The 19,446-nt window shown below is 36.7% G+C and overlaps 1 protein-coding gene and 2 pseudogenes across 4 annotated transcripts in view; 2 read left to right on the forward strand and 1 right to left on the reverse strand.

The window, feature by feature from the left end:
- Nucleotides 1-14,486, forward strand: part of LOC149952493 (synaptogenesis protein syg-2-like) — a 62,934-nt gene extending 48,448 nt beyond the window's left edge. For 2 of the 4 annotated variants that reach the window (XM_090168619.1, XM_090168622.1), the window contains exons 2-9: nucleotides 7,579-7,753; nucleotides 10,168-10,373; nucleotides 10,875-11,010; nucleotides 11,642-11,775; nucleotides 11,835-12,051; nucleotides 12,114-12,256; nucleotides 12,339-12,585; nucleotides 13,910-14,486. In XM_090168619.1, coding sequence (XP_090024745.1) covers nucleotides 7,690-7,753; nucleotides 10,168-10,373; nucleotides 10,875-11,010; nucleotides 11,642-11,775; nucleotides 11,835-12,051; nucleotides 12,114-12,256; nucleotides 12,339-12,585; nucleotides 13,910-14,007 — 1,245 coding nt within the window. In that variant the 5' untranslated portion in view covers nucleotides 7,579-7,689 and the 3' untranslated portion in view covers nucleotides 14,008-14,486. Of the gene's footprint in view, nucleotides 1-6,072; nucleotides 6,119-6,330; nucleotides 6,501-7,578; nucleotides 7,754-10,167; nucleotides 10,374-10,874; nucleotides 11,011-11,641; nucleotides 11,776-11,834; nucleotides 12,052-12,113; nucleotides 12,257-12,338; nucleotides 12,586-13,909 lie in introns of those variants that run through there. The other 2 variants (XM_090168620.1, XM_090168621.1) reach the window with 2 other exon arrangements.
- Nucleotides 964-1,590, reverse strand: LOC149952496 (uncharacterized; annotated as a pseudogene).
- A 4,183-nt stretch (nucleotides 14,487-18,669) lies between the features above and the next one.
- Nucleotides 18,670-19,200, forward strand: LOC149952497 (calmodulin-alpha pseudogene; annotated as a pseudogene).
- Nucleotides 19,201-19,446: the final 246 nt, after the last annotated feature.

Raw genomic sequence — 19,446 nt, forward strand, 5'->3', positions numbered from 1 at the left:
GGGGGAAAACAGGCATACTTCTCAACTCAACCCCTACAACCCCTTCAAATTTTTGCATCACCTTTTGAAACACCCGGTAAAAATGGATAAATATTTATAGTAAGTAATTCCCTTCGTTGGTTAAGACGCGAATTCAACAACTAGACGTGGATTGTAATAATAATCAGCTAGGCTAATACCCAAGGCACCACCTTATACATGTAGGCCCAAGTCATCGAGCGCGGCTTTTAATGCCTTTAAACAGTGCAAGAAGGTTGAGGAAAAATGTGGGTTCGTGTTTATTGTAGGGATGCTTGTTTGCTGTGGCCACAACCCTGCAACGCTGCTTTATTTCCACTACATATCAGTCAAAAGGACATCAGCCTGACTATAAAATATCTTGTTCACAGGGCCGTCACTAGTTTTCAAGCGCCTCTGGGCTAATAATAAAAGTATAGGGCCGGGTCTGTATTGAATACTTCAGGAGCGTGGTGTCCTAGGGCTTAGCCTTTCCTAGCACAATGGGCCTGCTTTTTCAGTGTCATAAGTAACATTATCTCATAACCGTATGACACTTCCTAATTTTATAACAGAACCTTTTTCTTCGACACTGACATCTTGAATTTGTAACCGAACTGAGTAGCGTATTATCTTCCTTGGATGTATAGTATTTCGGATTGGGCATATTTTAGACACTAGGCTGCTGTGACCTAGACAATGATCACGCGATAACTCTGAAAATCAAGTTGATGATTATGAAAATAATAATCAGCTAGGCTAATACCCAAGGCACCACCTTACAGACTTAAGTCATCAAGCGACTTTTAAAGCCATTAATTCAGGTTTATGATCATAGTTTATGATGTTAGTTTAGGTTATTATTAATTTACTTCAACCATGAGTATTGCAAACGCTTTGACAAGAAACTTATTCTTAAGTGTTTTAGGGTTATTATTAAGTGTAAACTTAACTAGAGAATGTAAAAAAGTGTTTTTTAAAAATTTATTGCAAAAATATTTCCACCACATAAATTAAAACAACGTATTAATAATGTTACGATATGAATTACAAATAAAAGTTACATTTAAAACGAATTAAATTAACGTAATCTAACTAACTTAAAGTTAGTAGGAAACCCAATTCCCATAGATTACTTGGAGGCCAAAAGGGAAACGAATTCCGCGTAATTAATTACACCATCACCATTCACGTCCGCTTCCTTGACCATCTCTTCAACTTCGTCGTCGGTGAGACGTTCCCCTAAGGTGGTCATGACGTGACGTAACTCGTCCACGCTGATCACTCCGTTTCCATCTTTGTCAAAGACCCGGAAGGCCGCCAACACTTCCTCCTCGACGTCACTCTCTTTCGCCTGCCGCGACATCATGGTCAGGAACTCGGCGAAGTCGATGGTGCCGTCGCCATCAGCGTCCAAATTGGACACCATGTCCCCGACCTCGGTCTCGGTGGGGTTCTGGCCCAAGCATCTCATGACGGTCCCGATTTCTTTGGTGGTGATCCGTCCGTCACCATCCTTGTCGAACAGGGCAAAGGCTTCTTTGTACAGCGAAATCTGTTCCTCGGTGAACTGGTCGGCCATGATGATTAGAAATTGAACACAAATGGATTGGAGAGACTAATTTCCCACAGTCAAACGTTGTTACAATACTGAGTAATCTACTATCGACGTATCCTTTAATTATACGCCTAATGTACTCAAAATGTTATAACGCGAAACGGTCAAAGACTTAATACAGTCGAACGTTTGTACGATAATGAGTAAACCTTCAACAGATTTCGACTATATTTATACGCCAAAAAAGCGCTTTAAACACGAAGACACGAAATTTTTTAGTGACATTTATCGAAATTTAATCGCGCTAGACAACTAGAGTAGGTCACTTACGAAAGACCATAAAATTAATATAGACGAAAAAAGAATTAAAAAACATAGACAAAATATCAATGGTTTCAATTTAACTCGTTTGAAAGGGGTTACCCAGGTAGCAAAAACACGTGTTTAATACGAGATTAGGCATAGTGGTACCCACGTGTACACCATGACGACGTTTTGGTCACGTGTTGAAATACCTTTCGTTTACGTGTTCATACACCTTTCTACTGCAGGCATACTTCTCAACTCGCCCCCTAAAACTCCTAAAACTACACCCTGTAGTTTTGGCTATATGGTCAGAAAACAATTTACCATTATAGACTTTGGTTTTTTTTATCGCCAAAATATGGGCATAGACATTTTGTATAAACCATGGCATATTTTATTCACATCTAGATACAAGCAGAAAAGTACCCCTTGTTTTGCTTTCTTCTAAATTGCCAATAGAAGGTCGATTTTGTTATAAATTGAAGGTAACCTACGCGAGTATTTTTTTTCCAAAACATAGGAATATTATAAATATAAAATTAAATCAACATTGCCATGCCGTTATTTCCTTGTTGGTTTTAAAACATTAAACTATATATTAATAGTCTCGAACTCGTAAAATTTTGTTGAGGTCAGTGTAGGGAGCTGTTGGCTCGCGTGCCATGAAAGGTTTGCAACCACCCTCCTTTGCGATATAACCCTGCCATCTGAATTAATGGCTTTAAAAGTCGCTCGATGACGTGGGCCTAAGACAGTATAGTACCTTGGGTATTGGCCTAGCTGATTATTATTATTATTATTATTATATTTATAATCTGGAAGGGCTGTGCGAGTACTCGAACATCATCGATTAATTTTTAGGTCGATTACTCGAACTCGACCGCGAATAAGTATTGGAAAATACTCGTCGATTATCGAGTACCTTAAAAATGCATAGTCTTGTACCCGATTACTCGAATAAGCTGCTCTACGTTCGGGGTGGAAATAATAAACGGTACCTACAAGTCGGACAAACAACAAATGCTTTGAATAACCTTGTTACCTTGGGGATGGAGCACGGTTTTTAATACGTAGTGCGCCTGCGCGGTTTTTCTCCAAGCAATATTATTAAGTTTTGGTTTGGAGGGTCACTTTGATGTCTCTTCACGAGTTCGGATGTCGGCTGGCGTTAGAACTCAGGTGTCCTAACTTCCTAACCAATATACGGACAGACGGTGTTTATTAATAATTTAAAAACATGTAAATTGTATTGTTATTTTACTATTAATTACTATAATTAGGCTAGTAGGCTAGTGTACTAGTCTTTTATATCCCACTAGTCACTATAATGTTACAAATGAAGTGGAAACTGGTTCATTTAAATTAAAGGAATATTTTAAGCATTGAAAGTTAGTTTATACTCATTTTAAATTTAATTTTCCAATTACTCGAATAAAACCAGCTCCTTATCAAGTATACTCGTTAACCGACTCGTTAAAAATATGACACCAACTTTTTTCTGAATAACTTGACTCGAATAAGAGAAAATTTCCCTTTAATAAAGTACTCGATTACTCGACTCGACTTCAATATTACTCGACTCGAATACTCGATGAAAAAAATTTCGTACTCGATACCCGACTCGATTGCCTAAAACCACTACTCGGAACCATTCCTTCCGCGTTGAGTTTGCAAGTTCTTTCCCCGCTGGTTTAAGGGGTTTTTCCCCGAGCTCTTCGGTTTCCCCTTCCATAAAAACTTCTTGAGGTTAACGGTAATAGTTAGTGTAGGGAGCTGTTGGCTCGCGTGGCATGCAGGGCTTACCACCCCCTCCTACGCATTGTAGCCCGGCCACCTGAATTAATGACTTCAAAAGTCGCTTGATGACTTAGGCCTAAGGTGGTGCCTTGGGTATTAGCCTAGCTGATTATTTATTTATTATTTACTCGCACAGCCCTATAATCTGTCCATAATCATAAGGGATACACCAATCTAGCAGACATCTGAAGGATGATTGTAGGAACATGGGAATAATATCCCAAATTTACCACCTATGTCAATGGCGGATCATACAAAGTCTGTATTTGGATCATATCTTTTAACAACAATAATAGACCATTCTATAAAATACTACTTATGTGGTTATTTACTTTTGTGTATAGCGAGGCATAAATTTTGGCCCAATTTTTCATGAACCAGGGCAGCTAAAAAAGGATTATCTGGCAAACTAGCCAACCTAGTTGTCGGGATATATAGTGGATTTTTGATAAAATTCCTACGGTTATAATTTTATACAAACCATTATAATAATTATAATAATAATATTTATTCGCCCTAAAATCCTTTTTACAACAGGGAGGAACCATAATTGATTCGCGAGCACAATTCACAAAATGTGTAAATATAATTTACAATAAGCATTCAAAAATATGATTTAGATTTTATAACGAAAGATCTACATCAAAGCTAAGGGATCCGTTGCTTTAATTTCGTCCATAGGAGTAAAATTTGCTTCGTTTCATTTATTTGCGTAAAACAAGGATAACTTCAGATAACTCCGCGCACTCGTACAGCACATGTTGTAGATCTTCAGATTTCGCGCCACACAGTCGGCATGTTGGGTCCCCTTTAAAAATTCGTGACAAACGAAAAGACGTTGGTAAAGAACCAGTTCAAGCTTGAAACAAAAGATGGCCGTAAAATTTATCCATAGTTAATTAACTATATATCATGAATTTTGTAAATAGTTCAGTTAAAGACTTACTATACACTATCTTAACGTGAGCTACCTTAGCTATATTTTGGAACTCGACTTTAAACCAATCAAATAGGAATGAGCATAAGCAGAATGTTTAGAACGAAATAATAAATAAGTTTGCAAGTCCTACTGAAGTAGCGCTATGTTGTCTTTGTGCAAGTGTTTGACCTGTTTAGCTATAGGCATTTATAGAAAGGTCTATTAAGTCAAACTTTGCAATAGACCCATTGTTTGCGACTCTAAATCCCTATTTTAACACCTAAAATATTAGTAAAATTTCTTTAAAAAATACTGTTAATTCGTAGATTTCGTTGGAAGAGCTCTCTTCATTTTTAAGAAACTATTAAAGTAGGCTGATAAAGTCTGGGAAAGTAACTCCCAGCGAGGGAGAGCGAAGGAGGAAGTGGGGGTTCTGGGGGCTTAGGAACATTTTTTAACGAAGGAAAGGGCGTCTTCGATAGACCACGCCTCGCCGGCAGGAAGAAGACCTTAGCAAGTTGCCAGGGAAGTAATTTACTTAATGGCACTCTATGGTAGTACCAGGTTCGACACAGACTATAAACGGCTGGCAGTCTGTCTTAGCCAGTGGATTGAAACGTCAGCCTGCAAAGCCCTCCGCAAAGTCGATAGGCCAAAACCGGAGGTAGCTTTTCTATTCTGGACACGATTATTTTTTACCCTCTTTTTTTTCCCTGTCCCTGGAAGGGAAAGTAGATCGAGCTGATAGGTCAGAGGGGGGCGTGTAATAATTTACGATAACGCGCGGGGGGACGTCAAACATATTGATTTCTTCCTTTTGTCTTATACCACAAAGAAGTACCTGAAATTGGTTTTTCGTAACTCGCTTATCTGCGGGAAAAATATTCTTTGGTATAATGAGTATGAGAAGTGTAAATGAATAATTTATGTAGAGCTTAATCGAAAATCGGAGAAATTTGATCGTTTCGTGGAAAATTTCCTCAATTTCTTCCGTTTAATACGCGATTCCGGTTATTTCTTATTGAAATTTTGAATATTTAAATGAAAATGGTTCTTTTTCAATGTAACAAAGGTACCGATTATACTTTGACACTTTCCTGTTAACTATTAGGTTTTTTAATATATTTTTCTTAGAGATCGGGGATGGTTAACTTTTATTCAATAGATAAAGCTCTGAAAATTATTCGGAAAATGTTTTGATCAAGTAATTCATATTGCTGTATTATCCGATTAATTTTTTGATAAATTTGTAAAATTAATCGGAAAAAAGACGTTTTTTTTCGATAAAAAGCTCAAATTTAACGAATAATACATGTTTTTTAATCATTTTCCGAAATATTAACCGGTAAATTTCTTTGTTTATATTTTTCCCCCGAAAAAATCAATTTAAACATGGCTAATGATTAACCGTCCCCGACCTCTAATTTTTCTCAAAATTTGTGAAACTAAATTTCACTTTTAATTTTTATCATGCCCAGAAAATTTGTAATATAGTTTTGGTGGAGAGCCGCGCTGGTCGACCAAGTTAAGTCGTCCTGTATGTAAGTACGAAACTCTTGGCCATTAAGTAATTATGGAGTCCACGTGAAGGAGTCTTGACGCTAATCAACTTCTTAACGTAGTTCAAACCCCAAGTAATACGCTATTTAGCGGAGAGCCCAAAATTAACGCGTCTAAATCCATAAAGCTTCGTGTAAAACACAATCCGCTCGGTCGGATGTGGGCTCGTGAAATCACAATGTAGTCACGCGAACCCGGGCGCGAGGTTGCAATACAGACACGACGCAAAAAGACCAGCGACATTTGACAAGAGGGGATTTCTTCTACGCTATTATTGTAAGAAATGAATCTAGTCACGTGACCTTTCGTGAGTCGGTTCCACCAATCAAGACGAAGCCGGAGTGGCAATATGACAACCAACAAGTAAGGGCCTTTACGGGCCAGGCCCGCTTAGCGTGCAGCTAGGGCGCTAAATTGACAAAAAGAAATAGTATGGGGACAATTTTTTTTGGGAGGGGTTGGCGTGGGGTTCCTATATAATCCCTTGGCGCGTTCGGGGGTGACTCCTCTCACTCGGTACCACGGCGTCAAAGTCGACCAGAGGATCATTTAGGAGTCAGTCCGATAACGCGTTCGACTCAACCCGCGACATATTAAGTAGCCTCAATGGAAATTGAATCCGGGAATGGCTCTCGTCTAACGTCGGCGTCACCAGGTTGTCTTGACGCCATTCGTGGCCGTTCAATTAGCGTCGCCAGCGTTGGGCGACAAGGTGATTAATACGCGCCGAACCCTGGTCACGTGGTTGTCATTAATGAAATGGACGAGATGAATGTTACAAATTATTACCCGATTTCTACGCGACGAATTAGACTCGAGTATAACCCGTTTCACTTGTCAGCGAAAGAGAGAGTTTAGAAATGGGTCAATCGCTTCGAACGCAATGTCAGCTCGCTTTGGAATTGGGACGCGTTATTACGTAGGCTGGGGAGTTCGGGGCTGAGCGTGTGTGACAGCCGGTTGACCAATGCTTCAAATCTTCGTAGTTATTAGGCGTGACGTCATTCACGCGATAGGTCGCCGATGTTCGTCTGTTCTTCAACCACTATTACCAAAAGGAATACGCGAAAATGAGGATGTGTATCTGAAATTTTAAAGAGACTTAAGTGATATTGACAAGCGTTATTGGATAACAATTAAAGATTATTAAGAGCTGATTTGGAACTTTATATTTTTCCAATAGCCTTCGATCCAATACTTTCTTGATAGTCGCCAACTACATGTAATAGCGGTTGATAAGACAAATATTTTGAAAGATGTTAGACTGGTAGTTAATATTAATCAGCTAGGCTAATACCCAAGGCAGCACCTTAGGCCTAGTCATCAAGCGACTTTTAAAGCCATTAATCCAGGTGGCCGGGTTACAATGCATAGGAGGGTGGTGGCAAGCCCTTCATGTATTGTACTAATCAAATATTTCTGTTGAAATTGAATTTTTCAGGTGTTGATGAACGCTATTCGCGGAAGGATGCTTAATTCCAAGTCAGCCTAATGTCTCGTCCGAGATGCAAAGACCGTTATCAAATAAACCAAGATTGATCCACAAACGGCCATGTTAGCTTCATTCACGCACCGATTAAGCCTTGGATTTATTTCAGTTATTCTTTTAGTTAAAGGTTCGTGATAAAAGTATTTAAAGTTTTACAAAATCGAGGGGTAAGACAGTCTCAGATAGAGATCGGGGATCGTTAACTTTTATTCAATAGATAAAGCTCTCAAAATTATTCATAAAATGTTTTGATCAAGTAATTCATATTGCTGTCAGAGAGTGTAAAGATTATGAGAGGCGTCTCTCTTTCAAAAAAGCGTACTAACTTTTTTTTTCCCAATAATGTCCACTACTACCGTAAGAGCGATGGCGCCACCAGTGGCGCCGTTCTCACAGCGCGTGCGTTTCGATGTTAGGTTTAAAAGAGACGCAAAAACTTTCCAGATTTTTAATGCTAGTTTTACAAGGTTTTTAAATAATTTAGTATGTCTGGGGTATATTGTTCCGTTTTAAATTGTAAAATATCGAAAACAAGAAATCCTTGTTTATATTTTTTTAAGTTTCCAAAGGAAAAAGACTGGTAAATTCGCATTTTCATTAGATAGGCTTATTGGCATATTAACTTAATATAAATTTTAGTTCTATTTTGTGGCTGAAAAATGTAAATAATGATGGGCTTACAAATAAAACTACGGAATATTTACACGTTAACCATAGAATTTGCGCGAATCATTTCATTGATGCCAGTTCCATGAATATTAGAACTAAAAATAGGCTCACACCATCCGCTGTGCCAACAATTTTCAGTTTTAAAGACTCTACACCATTGGAAATTTCAGAAAATGGTAATTTCAATTCAAGCCTTGCTACTCCTCTGGGAAGATCTAAAGGATAATTTTGGTTTTAAGTTTTTATTAACGGACAGGATTAGCCAAGCTTTTGTAGATAATTTTCTTGGATCTATAAGACAGAAAGGAGGCAACCGTGATCATCCGAATCCACAACAATTTCGAGCTGCATACCGGGCTACATCTGTGAATAATCTCTTGAAACCACCGGATTCTAATTGCATTGATGATTTTAAACATTGACACTTTTAAAACTGCAGCTCCAGAACCGGATGAAGATTTCTCCAATTTTGAAAATCTTGTAGTCTCGCAAAGCCAGGGGCAATGTTCCGATGAAGACTTAGAATTTTGTAATTCTATTGAAAGTCCAAACGTGCTAAAACAAAATGTTCTTAGTTACATTTCAGGATATCTAATTCACCGCTGCTACTCAAACCTTCAATGCTCTTCTTGCATAAGTCAACTCAAAAAAGACAATCCAATTGTTGACCCAACAAATCTGCTCTTTTACTTTAAAGCTTTCAAAACAGCAAAGAATTCTTCTTTCGGCAGCCTCATCGTACCAACTGATAGTTTCTTCAAATTTGTAATGGAGACAAATGAAGTATTTGACACCAGTTTTAAGCTTTTATCGCACATGACAAATATTAAAGGACGTTTGGAGAGATTCATCATTCAAAGAATTGACAAGAAATATTTTAAAGCTAATGAAGATTCTCCATGTGCAACTGCATACCAAAACATGATATCTTTTTTCATAGAATTCTGCATACATAGTTCCCTTAAAAAGCAAGATATCAACCATGAATACATGAAAACCCAGAAAAGATAGATAGGAAACTGTTAAAAATACAACATTAATCTCATTTTACCAACTTCAATGTTTCCTCGTATTATTTTAATTTATACCACTCTGTTCTCGTTAAGCCTCGGCCATTTCATAAAATTTCCAATGAATTTCCTTGGTTAATCAAACAAATTAATTCTTTTAGTATCAAAATATTATAAATAGTCCGCTTTCTTGTACTTACGTTTCTTTATTTTTCATGGAATTGAATTTTATTAATTTTTAATTAAAATTAGCATAATTCAACTATGTTTAACAGTCATGACTGATGAAAAATACTTTCCGGATGTTTACAAAATTAAAAAAAATTCCAGTAGCGACATCGTGTGTCGGATAGTATCGTAACCTCTCCTATGGGCGCGCGCTCTCAAAATCTTGTACGAAATTTTAACGTTACGGGAATAGGAAGAGACGCCTCTCATAATCTTTACACTCTCTGTTGCTGTATTATCCGATTAATTTTTTGATAAATTTGTAAAATTAATCGGAAAAAAGACGTTTTTTTCGATAAAAAGCTCAAATTTAACGAATAATACATGTTTTTTAATCATTTTCCGAAATATTAACCGGTAAATTTCTTTGTTTACATTTTCCCCCCGAAAAAATCAATTTAAACATGGCTAATGATTAACCGTCCCCGACCTCTACTATCAGATAATCTGTACACCCGAGTTCGTGCATTTAGCACTGTTAAAGGTACATATTTTCAAGAGTTGGCGAGTTCCATTTAGTACTGTCAAAGGTACGGCAGTGTACACCGAGTTCGCAGAGTGTCTTACCCCTCGTAAAAATTAAACCATAATGGATCCCAAATTAATTAATATTTTTCCTTAATTCGGTGTGCAGGTCTGGTGGCCTTGAAACTGGTTCGCCTGGACGTCCCGGGGATCGTGTCGAACGGGACCAATGTCACTTTGAGTTGCCAATACGACCTTGGTAAGGACACCCTCTACTCGGTCAAATGGTACAAGAACAGGGTGGAGTTCTACAGGTACTTACCCAGCGACACGACACCTGGACAGACCTACGACCTACCTGGAGTTCACATCGACGTAAGTTCATAATTTATTAAGCTGTAATTTTAAATACCATAAAATTGCTATTTTTTTAAACGCTAGATTCCCACGCGTACGCGATATTAGCTGGCGAATAAAATCACAGTATTTAAATCCTCAAACTGAAACGTTTATTTAGGTTTGCCCTGTAATTTGGCGCTCAATTTACGACCAATTTTAAGCCGTGATATTTTGCCCGGATAAATTTGAAATCCCCAACCACACCCTAAGTAATTCCAACTGACCATCGTCGGTGGATAAAACTAACGAAGTAGGCTATACCCCATCAAAGGCTACGAGTGCGTTATCAGGTTAAAATAACGGCGAGTTGGTTAAAGTAATAAAATAACGTGCTCCGGGCGCGTCACCTAGACCCTGACCTATTGAAACAAGTTTTACTTTTTTACTTTTTCCAGTAGCGAAAAGTAATAGCTTGACCCACAGACGCGGGCTGGTTGGCGGCGTTACTTAACGTTAATGTTATTATTTTCTTCTCAGCTGGAACAGTCGAACGGAAGTCACGTCGTGTTACGCAAAACGGATTTCACAACGGAAGGCAGTTACCGATGCGAAATCTCGGCGGAATCGCCTTCTTTTCAGACAATTACGGCCGAAAAGGACTTGCACGTCTATCGTAAGTGCATAAACAAAGGCTTCAAATGACTGAGCTATAACTGGCTTCGTATACGAACGTAGTAGTCATTTCTAGGATTTCCCCCGTATTAAGTCCCATAACTGAGGCCAGCGTTAGAAAAGATTTTGGCAATATTCCATCAATGTAACGTTTCCTCTCTCTCTCTCTATCGTCCCCTGCAGACAGTTCGGCAAGACTTTTATTCCATTAACGACGGCAATTCTGCAAAGGGAAAAAACGGGAAACCGTATAAAAAAGAACCCCGAAATGGCGTGTACGTGAAACGCATTTAGAGCCAGAGAAAGCTAGTGATGCAAATGCGGCCAAACGGATAGAGTGGATTTGAATAGGCCTTGATTGAAGATAAAGAGGAAAAAGGCACGGAAAGATTTCCCCTCGCGTTTAACTTTCGTTCTACGAACGCCAAAAAACTGAAGGAAAGTGGAGGGATTTAAACCGACGAGTTTTAGTGCCTTTTCTATAAAACGATTACTTTTTAAAGTTTGGGGGAAGTTTTCTCCGATAACGATTTTATCGCGCTTTTAGCCCCCTGCTGACAATTTTAAGAATTATTTATGACATGGCAAAGTCATACTTTGAAATATTTACGAAATTATTAATTTTCCGGCAGATTTACCCGATGGAGGTCCCCAAATAACTGGCTTGGAAGGACAATATGACGTCGGCGACTACCTGAACCTAACTTGTTCCACAAAACCCTCTAAACCTAAAGCCAAACTCGAGTGGCTACTGAACGGGAAGAAAGTGAGGAATTGGGTGATCAAGTCGTCAACCAAAATACTTAAACCCCCCCTGTCTCTCAGGTTCCATTAGCCTACCAACGTCACAGGACGGACAAAGTCGGACCGAACGGTGTCCTGACCACGTCTGATGTCACCTTGATCAAAATGCTACAGCCCAATCACTTTCCACGAGGAGTGGTTACCGTGACCTGTTTGGCCACCCTGGAGCAGTTGGACTCTTCTTGTAGCCGCGAACTCATCATTCCAGACACTAGTCAATGGGCGGCGTCCTATCAGAGTAAGGTCCCTGAAGTCCTTTGACTTGAACTTATTGTAAATGTTCCATGGTACCCGTAATAGTGTCGGAATCAGCCCCTGGTCAAACGCCGCCAATCATAAGCGGAGATGTCCGTCAGTACAATACCGGAGACCAAGTTACTCTGAACTGCACTTCGACTAACACCACGCCAACTAAACTAAAGTGGTTGCTCAATGGAAGCCCTGTAAGTTGGCTCGATATTAATGGACGAGGTTAAACCAAATATCAAAATTAGAGTTAATTCTTTCAAATACCATTCGAACCAGGCCAATGAGTCTCAGATAGTCGAATATCGAAGCGAAGATGACGCGATGGACAACGGCACTTCGTCGGACACCACAGTCGGCCTCAATTTTCGCCTGTTACCTCATCACTTTAAGAACCACGAGGTGCGAATCATGTGCGTGGCGACCACTTTCAAAGTGGTGCACTTAAGTAACGAGGCTGTAGTTGAAGGAAGCGCCCCATTGCACACGCAACTTCAACTAAGTGAGACTGCTCCTGGCATGGAAGGTAATTACGATACTTTCAACCGCTAGTATGTTTGGAAATATCTCTTACGAAAGAAGCATACCTTCGCGAGCCAGTGGAAACAGGGCCTAACGATAAATAATGTAAAAATAACACTGCGTATTTCCATAGTTATAAATCATATTTTTCCTCTACTACAATTTAGAAAATAACTATATAATACAGGGTGTTTCAAAATGTTATGCAAAAATTTGAAGTAGTTGTATGGGGTGAGTTGAGAAGTATGCCTGTATTTTCCCCCATTTTCCTACGATGATTTGAAAGAGCGCCAGAGAGCTTCAAAGTGTGGCCTACTAGCCCTTGGAAGTAGGCTGCAACAAGCGCATAACCAAGCAGCAGGGACTTTAAATACTGTTTAAGTTTTCTTTTTTACGCTGGTTACCTCGATTTGTTTACAAACTCCTTTATTACCATCACACGAACCCAAACCTTAATGTTCGCGTTTCCCTGCTGCTTGGTTTGGCGCTTGTTGCAGCCTACTTCCAGGGGCTAGTAGGCCACACTTTGAAGCTCTCTGGCGCTCTTTTCACTCATCGTAGGAAAATGGGGGGAAACCAGGCATACTTTCCCCCGCCCAATTTTTCTTCCGAAACGTATCTTGAAATAACTTTGTTATCCTGCGTAGGTAGGCCTGCATGTTTCAAGATTCAAGGTAATAACTTGATAAAGAGATGCACGTTTCCCTCGTAAGATATTTATCATGTTTTCCTGGCGCAACAAGCAATCGGTGAAAAAGCAACGCTTCAATTTTAATATTAATTTCATAATAGACGTTTTGACTATCGCACAGTTCCTATATTTCCTATTTTTTCCTATAACTTAATATTCTTTCTTTCCTCCTATAATTGCATTAAATTTCGTATAATATTCTATATTTTAACTACAACGTCTGAAGAAATTAAAATAGTTGATATTTTACCCTTAAGTAGAAGTCTTTAAAACGTCCTAGTTCTTAAAGATGCATACCTCCCGAACTGTTCACGGAGACGTTTTAGACTATTTCTATCGATTATCAAATTAATTGTGATTGTTATATACCCTTTAAACTATTTTGACAACCGTGTTCGCTTATTGTGTAGTTAATTTTATCCTATTCCCCCCCCCCCCCCCCAATTTTCTTCCTGATAAATTTTCTATAATTCCTTTAAAGGATTTCAAAATATTATGTGGTCACGCTACTATCGATTTTAAATGAGATGTACTTATAACACGCCACCTATATTTGTTATTTTTATTGAAGTATTTTTAGGCCTAAACAGTAATCCATTAATCGTTTTAATAAAACAACGTTTCTAACTTTTCGCAGTGAAAACTAAAAACGGGATAAACGATGCCGTTGCTAGGCAACCCTCTTTCGTACTTCTGTCAGCATTCGTCATATCGATCGGGATAGCGCTACTGTAGCGACCTCCGACAACGAAAAAAGGAACAATATTGATTTCTTAATCGGCTGTGATCTGATACGTTTGTTATCGTCATCTAGCATAAGCATTATTTATTTATATATTACAAAGACTACGAACTAAATTAAATGTTGGAAAAAAGTGTTGAAAAATAAACATTTTCTCGGCTGGTTCTCAAATTACCAAAGAAGAAAAAATCGCTGGTCTGTGGAATTGACTTGTTTGTGGCTTCTTTTCGCGCGTTTGTCAATTGCGGAATTGACATTAGCAAAGAAGTTATAGAAAGCCATTATTTTGGTTAACCCGTGTTTAAAAAAAGCGAACAAAAAGTCCTTTTTAGGCAGCTTTTCATTTAAAAAAAGAAAGAAAATTAAGTTTAACGTAATACAAATAAGGTTTTTCTCAGAATTCACATGCTTTGATTATTGAATGTTTTGGAAGATATATATATTTATTATATATAGATCTGAACTCTCTATAAAGCGGCTAGTCTAGTAGATTAAATACGCGGTAATTAAAAACTAAACATTTTGCAAAAACCTGTGTAACTGATAATTATGTGTATTTATAAAAAAAATGTGTCTACTGAAATGACTCTTTGATTTTTTTCTTCAATTAACTTAATTTTATAACACTTACATCGCGGAAATAAATAATTAGGTCTAATTAAAGCGGTAAATTCTATTCGAGTATCGTATCAATTTATATCTAGATTAATTAAAAAAGATCAGAATTAAAATAATTTCGAATATCGAATATTTTTTCAAATAGCTAAATCTAATATTTAAAACGACAAATAATGTAGTCGAATAGTTTTAGGAGTGAAATACGAGCTAGTAAACTTATCAAATACCAAATACTAATTCAAATATGAAGTAATTTTTGGAACCGAAAGAAAATTTTAAAAATAAACACACTATACTTTTGTTAGAGGTCGGGGACAGTTAATCATTATCCATGTTTAAATTGATTTTTTTCGGGAAAAATATGTAAACAAAGAAATTTACCGGTTCATACATGTATTTCGGAAAATGATTAACAAACATGTATTATTTGTAAAATTTGAGCTTTTTATCGAAAAAAACGTTTTTCCGATTTATTTTACAAATTTATCAAAAAATTAATCGTATAATACAGAAATATAAATTACTTGATCAAAACGTTTTACAAATAATTTTGAGAGCTTTATCTATTGAATAAAAGTTGACCATCCCCGACCTCTAACTATACTAGCTAATTATAATGATTTTACTCATTTTAAATTAAAATTAAATTATTATTATAGTAATCTCTGAAAATAAATTTTTGATTAAGATAATTATGAGTTTAATGAACGTTACGATCACTAGTGTTTTAATATAATATTTAATAATATCAGAAAATAATCGAGATGTTCGATAAACTACACTTATGTCAGTTGTCACTATCACCTGGCATAAACCTTTCTTTCAGCTTTAAGAAGAGTTTGGTTTTGGTTTGAATTGATTTTCTTGGAATTCCATCTAAAATAATAGACTTCACATTGACTCACTGAGATATGCAAAAAGTAAAACAGCGTTTACAGCGCCACACCACGGCACTCCTGGTCATTACATGACAGGGAACCACCGGACCTGTCTGGTTAAATGGTCCGAAATTAAACAATCCCAATTATTTGACCAAACTATTTGAAAATACCAACGAAAATTTGCGACCTTTTTAAACTGTATTCGATTTGACGTATCGATTATTCGATTTGGTATTCGATTGAATTATTTATTTTTTCACGAAATATTTTGCACACCCGTATATATCCATTTAGTTTACATCTATAATGTAATAAAAGATCAATTAAATTTATATCTATCATGGAATTAAAGATTACTAAAATTTATATCTATCATGGAATTAAAGATAACTAAAATTTATATCTATCATGGAATTAAAGATTAATAAAATTTATATCTATCATGGAATTAAAGATCATAAAAATTATATCTATTATGGAATAAAAGATCAATACAATTTATATATATCATGGAATAAAAGCTCAATAAAATGTATATCTATCATGGAATAAAACATTAATTGTATGTATATCTATCATGTAATAAAAGATCAATTATATTTATATCTATCATGGATTAAAAGATCAATTATATTTATATCTATCATGGAATAAAAGATCAATTATATTTATATCTATCATGGAAGAAAAGATCAATTATATTTATATCTATCATGAAAGAAAATATCAATTATATTTATATCTATCATTGAATAAAAGATCAATTATATTATATCTATCATGAATAAAATATCAATTATATTTATATCTATCATTCAATAAAAGATCAATTATATATTTATATCTATCATGGAATAAAAGATCAATTATATATTTATATCTATCATGGAATAAAATATCAATTATATATTGATATCTATCATGGAATAAAAGATCAATTACATATTTATATCTATCATGGAATAAAAGATAAATTATATATTTATATCTATCATGGAAGAAAATATCAATTATATTTATATCTATCATGAAAGAAAAGATCAATTATATTTATATCTATCATGGAATAAAAGATCAATTATATTATATCTATCATGAATAAAATATCAATTATATTTATATCTATCATGGAATAAAAGATCAATTATATATTTATATCTATCATGGAATAAAATATCAATTATATATTTATATCTATCATGGAATAAAAGATCAATTATATATTTATATCTATCATGGAATAAAATATCAATTATATATTTATATCTATCATGGAATAAAAGATCAATTATATATTTATATCTATCGCGGAATAAAAGATCAATTATATATTTATATCTATCATGGAAGAAAAGATCAATTATATTTATATATATCATTGTTCGATTTTATTGGAATTATTATTTACCTTTTCTAAAATTTCACAAATAAATATAAAAAAATGTTCTTGAAGCAATAACCTGTAAAAATTGTTTCAGGAATTTGACCTTTGATGAAACCACACCATTACTTGAAAATAATTAAATTGGTTACAGCTCCCTCAAAACATTTCAATTTCATCTTTTGAACTGCGTGGGCAACTGCAAGTTATACAAATGTAATCAATTTTCCGATTTTCGAGACGATTAAATACACGATTATTTGACATTTTGAAATATATTTTTAAAATTTTCTAAGTGATTTGGTAAAATGTAAAATTGCAATAAATGTAGGAGCGCTGAGAGGCTGTTCGAATATTGATTCCTGGGGTGACGTTGGATCAATAAATACATACAAATGAAATTTGAAGAACCCACTCATAGATGTCGACTGTTCTCGTGAAAACGTCAATTCAATATCAATTTCTCCATGGACCAAGAACCTAAGGATACTCTCTGTTTTTTGGGGTTTTGGACAGTGGCGTAGCTGAGAACTCAGAGGCCCCCCGCAAAAATCTCTATGAGGCCCCCCTTTTTAATTTTTTTATGGTTAGCGGGGCCCCTCCCCGAAGCTCGAGGCCCCCACTGAAGCTCGAGGGCCCCCCCCCCCGCCCCGCGGGCCCTGCGGACCATCATCTACGCCACTGGTTTTGGACACGGTTTCCAAGAAGCGCTTAAAAATAGTAACATTGGCCTTCTTGTTTAGATGTATCGGGCGCGTCACTATAATAGACAATAGACGCTAGCATAAACTCTATTTATGTCTTGTTCAACTTGTTAAAAAGCTCCACGCGCGTCTTGTATATATTTTCGCGTGTGCTCTCTGAAATAAAAAAAAATGCGCGAGCCTTTTACCGTAAAATATTAAAGAGCGCATGGAACATTTTAACAAGTTGAACAAGACATGAATTAAAATTCGACGAGTCGCTCTATTCATAAAGATCTCACCTTCCAAACTGAACTGAACTCCTAAGTATCTCGTGACGAAAGCGATATATTAAAACAAGTTCGGCAAGCGTAATGACTTTATAGAAAGGCTTATTACGTTCAAGCAAAGCGTGGTGATCAGAGATCGAACGCAGCGACACCAAGTTTGTCCGAAACAAACCAAAATTTGCCGTGGTTTGGCGCTTGATCGAAATAAAACGTTCACTTTTCTTTAACTACAGAACCAGTGGCGTAGATAGCATGGGTGGCAATAGATGCGGATATCATGGTGTGCTACTTACTAGTCAAAACGTGTAAAAAAGTTTTTTCGAATTTCTCTAGTTTATGCAAGTTTTTATTATTTTCACGGTCAGGTTTCACCTCCAAAACAGGTGGCACCTGGTGCGGGCCGCCCCACTGCCCCCCTAGCTACGCCACTGCACAGAACAGTTGGTCCCAAATTAGATCCGTGACTCAGAGTTTCTCCACTTCCGGGATCAGACACGGCAGATTCAACCTATTGCTTCTGGTTCGACAAAATAAAATAGTTATTGCTAAGCCACACTTAAAGATAATCACCCAGTGGCGTTCACTATTAGGCTAAATTATATAATAGAACAGCAAGCATAAAAAATGCTAATTAAATTTCATTGTCCCTTCTAAAACCTCAGTATTAGTTTTATTTTTTAGTTAAGCCTAATAACAACAAAAGAAACAAATTGCCTTTAAAGATTTATTGTAAAAAATATTTAGTCCTAAAATATGTAAACAATTTTAAGCACATTTTGCGTATAAATAAAGGAGACGTCAATAGTAGTGTGTTCAGTATCGTAACAACGTTTGACCGTGTAAAATCGAGTCTTGCCAATCCATTCGATTTCTAATCACCATGGCTGACCAATTGACCGATGAACAGATTTCCCTGTACAAAGAAGCTTTTGATCTGTTTGACAAGGATGGTGACGGACGGATCACTACCAAAGAAATCGGGATTGTCATGAAGTGCTTCGGCAAGAACCCTACTGAGACGGAGGTCGGGGACATGGTGGACAATTTGGACGCTGACGGCGACGGCACCGTTGACTTCGCGGAGTTCCTGACCATGATGTCGTTGAGGGCCAAGGAAAGTGACGTCGAGGAGGAAGCTATGGCGGCCTTCCGGGTCATCGACAAAGATGGAAATGGACTGATCAGCGTCGACGAGTTACGTCAGGTCATGACTAGTTTGGGGGAACGTGTTACCGACGTCGAAGTCGAAGAGATGATCAAGGAAGCGGACACGGATGGTGATGGTCAAATCAACTACGCGGAGTTCGTGTCCTTGATGTCCTCCCCGTAATAGACTTCAGTCCACTTTACATATTACCAGTTGCGTTCATTTAATTTAATTCTCAGTTTTTATTTCGCATCTTATCGCGCAATAAATTTTTTAAAAGCAGTGTTTTTCAGCTTGTGTTATTAAATTTACGTAAAAATAAGCCTAAATTACCAAAGTTCAAGAAGAGGTGGTAAAATCATTTCTGGGAAACGAATTTTTGATGTTTGTTGTTTAAGAAACTAGAAAAAGGTATGAAAATCGGTTTGGCCA

Source organism: Leiobunum rupestre, chromosome 3, assembly GCF_980474605.1.
Source record: "Leiobunum rupestre chromosome 3, qqLeiRupe1.1.hap1, whole genome shotgun sequence".
Lineage (NCBI taxonomy): Eukaryota > Metazoa > Arthropoda > Arachnida > Opiliones > Sclerosomatidae > Leiobunum > Leiobunum rupestre.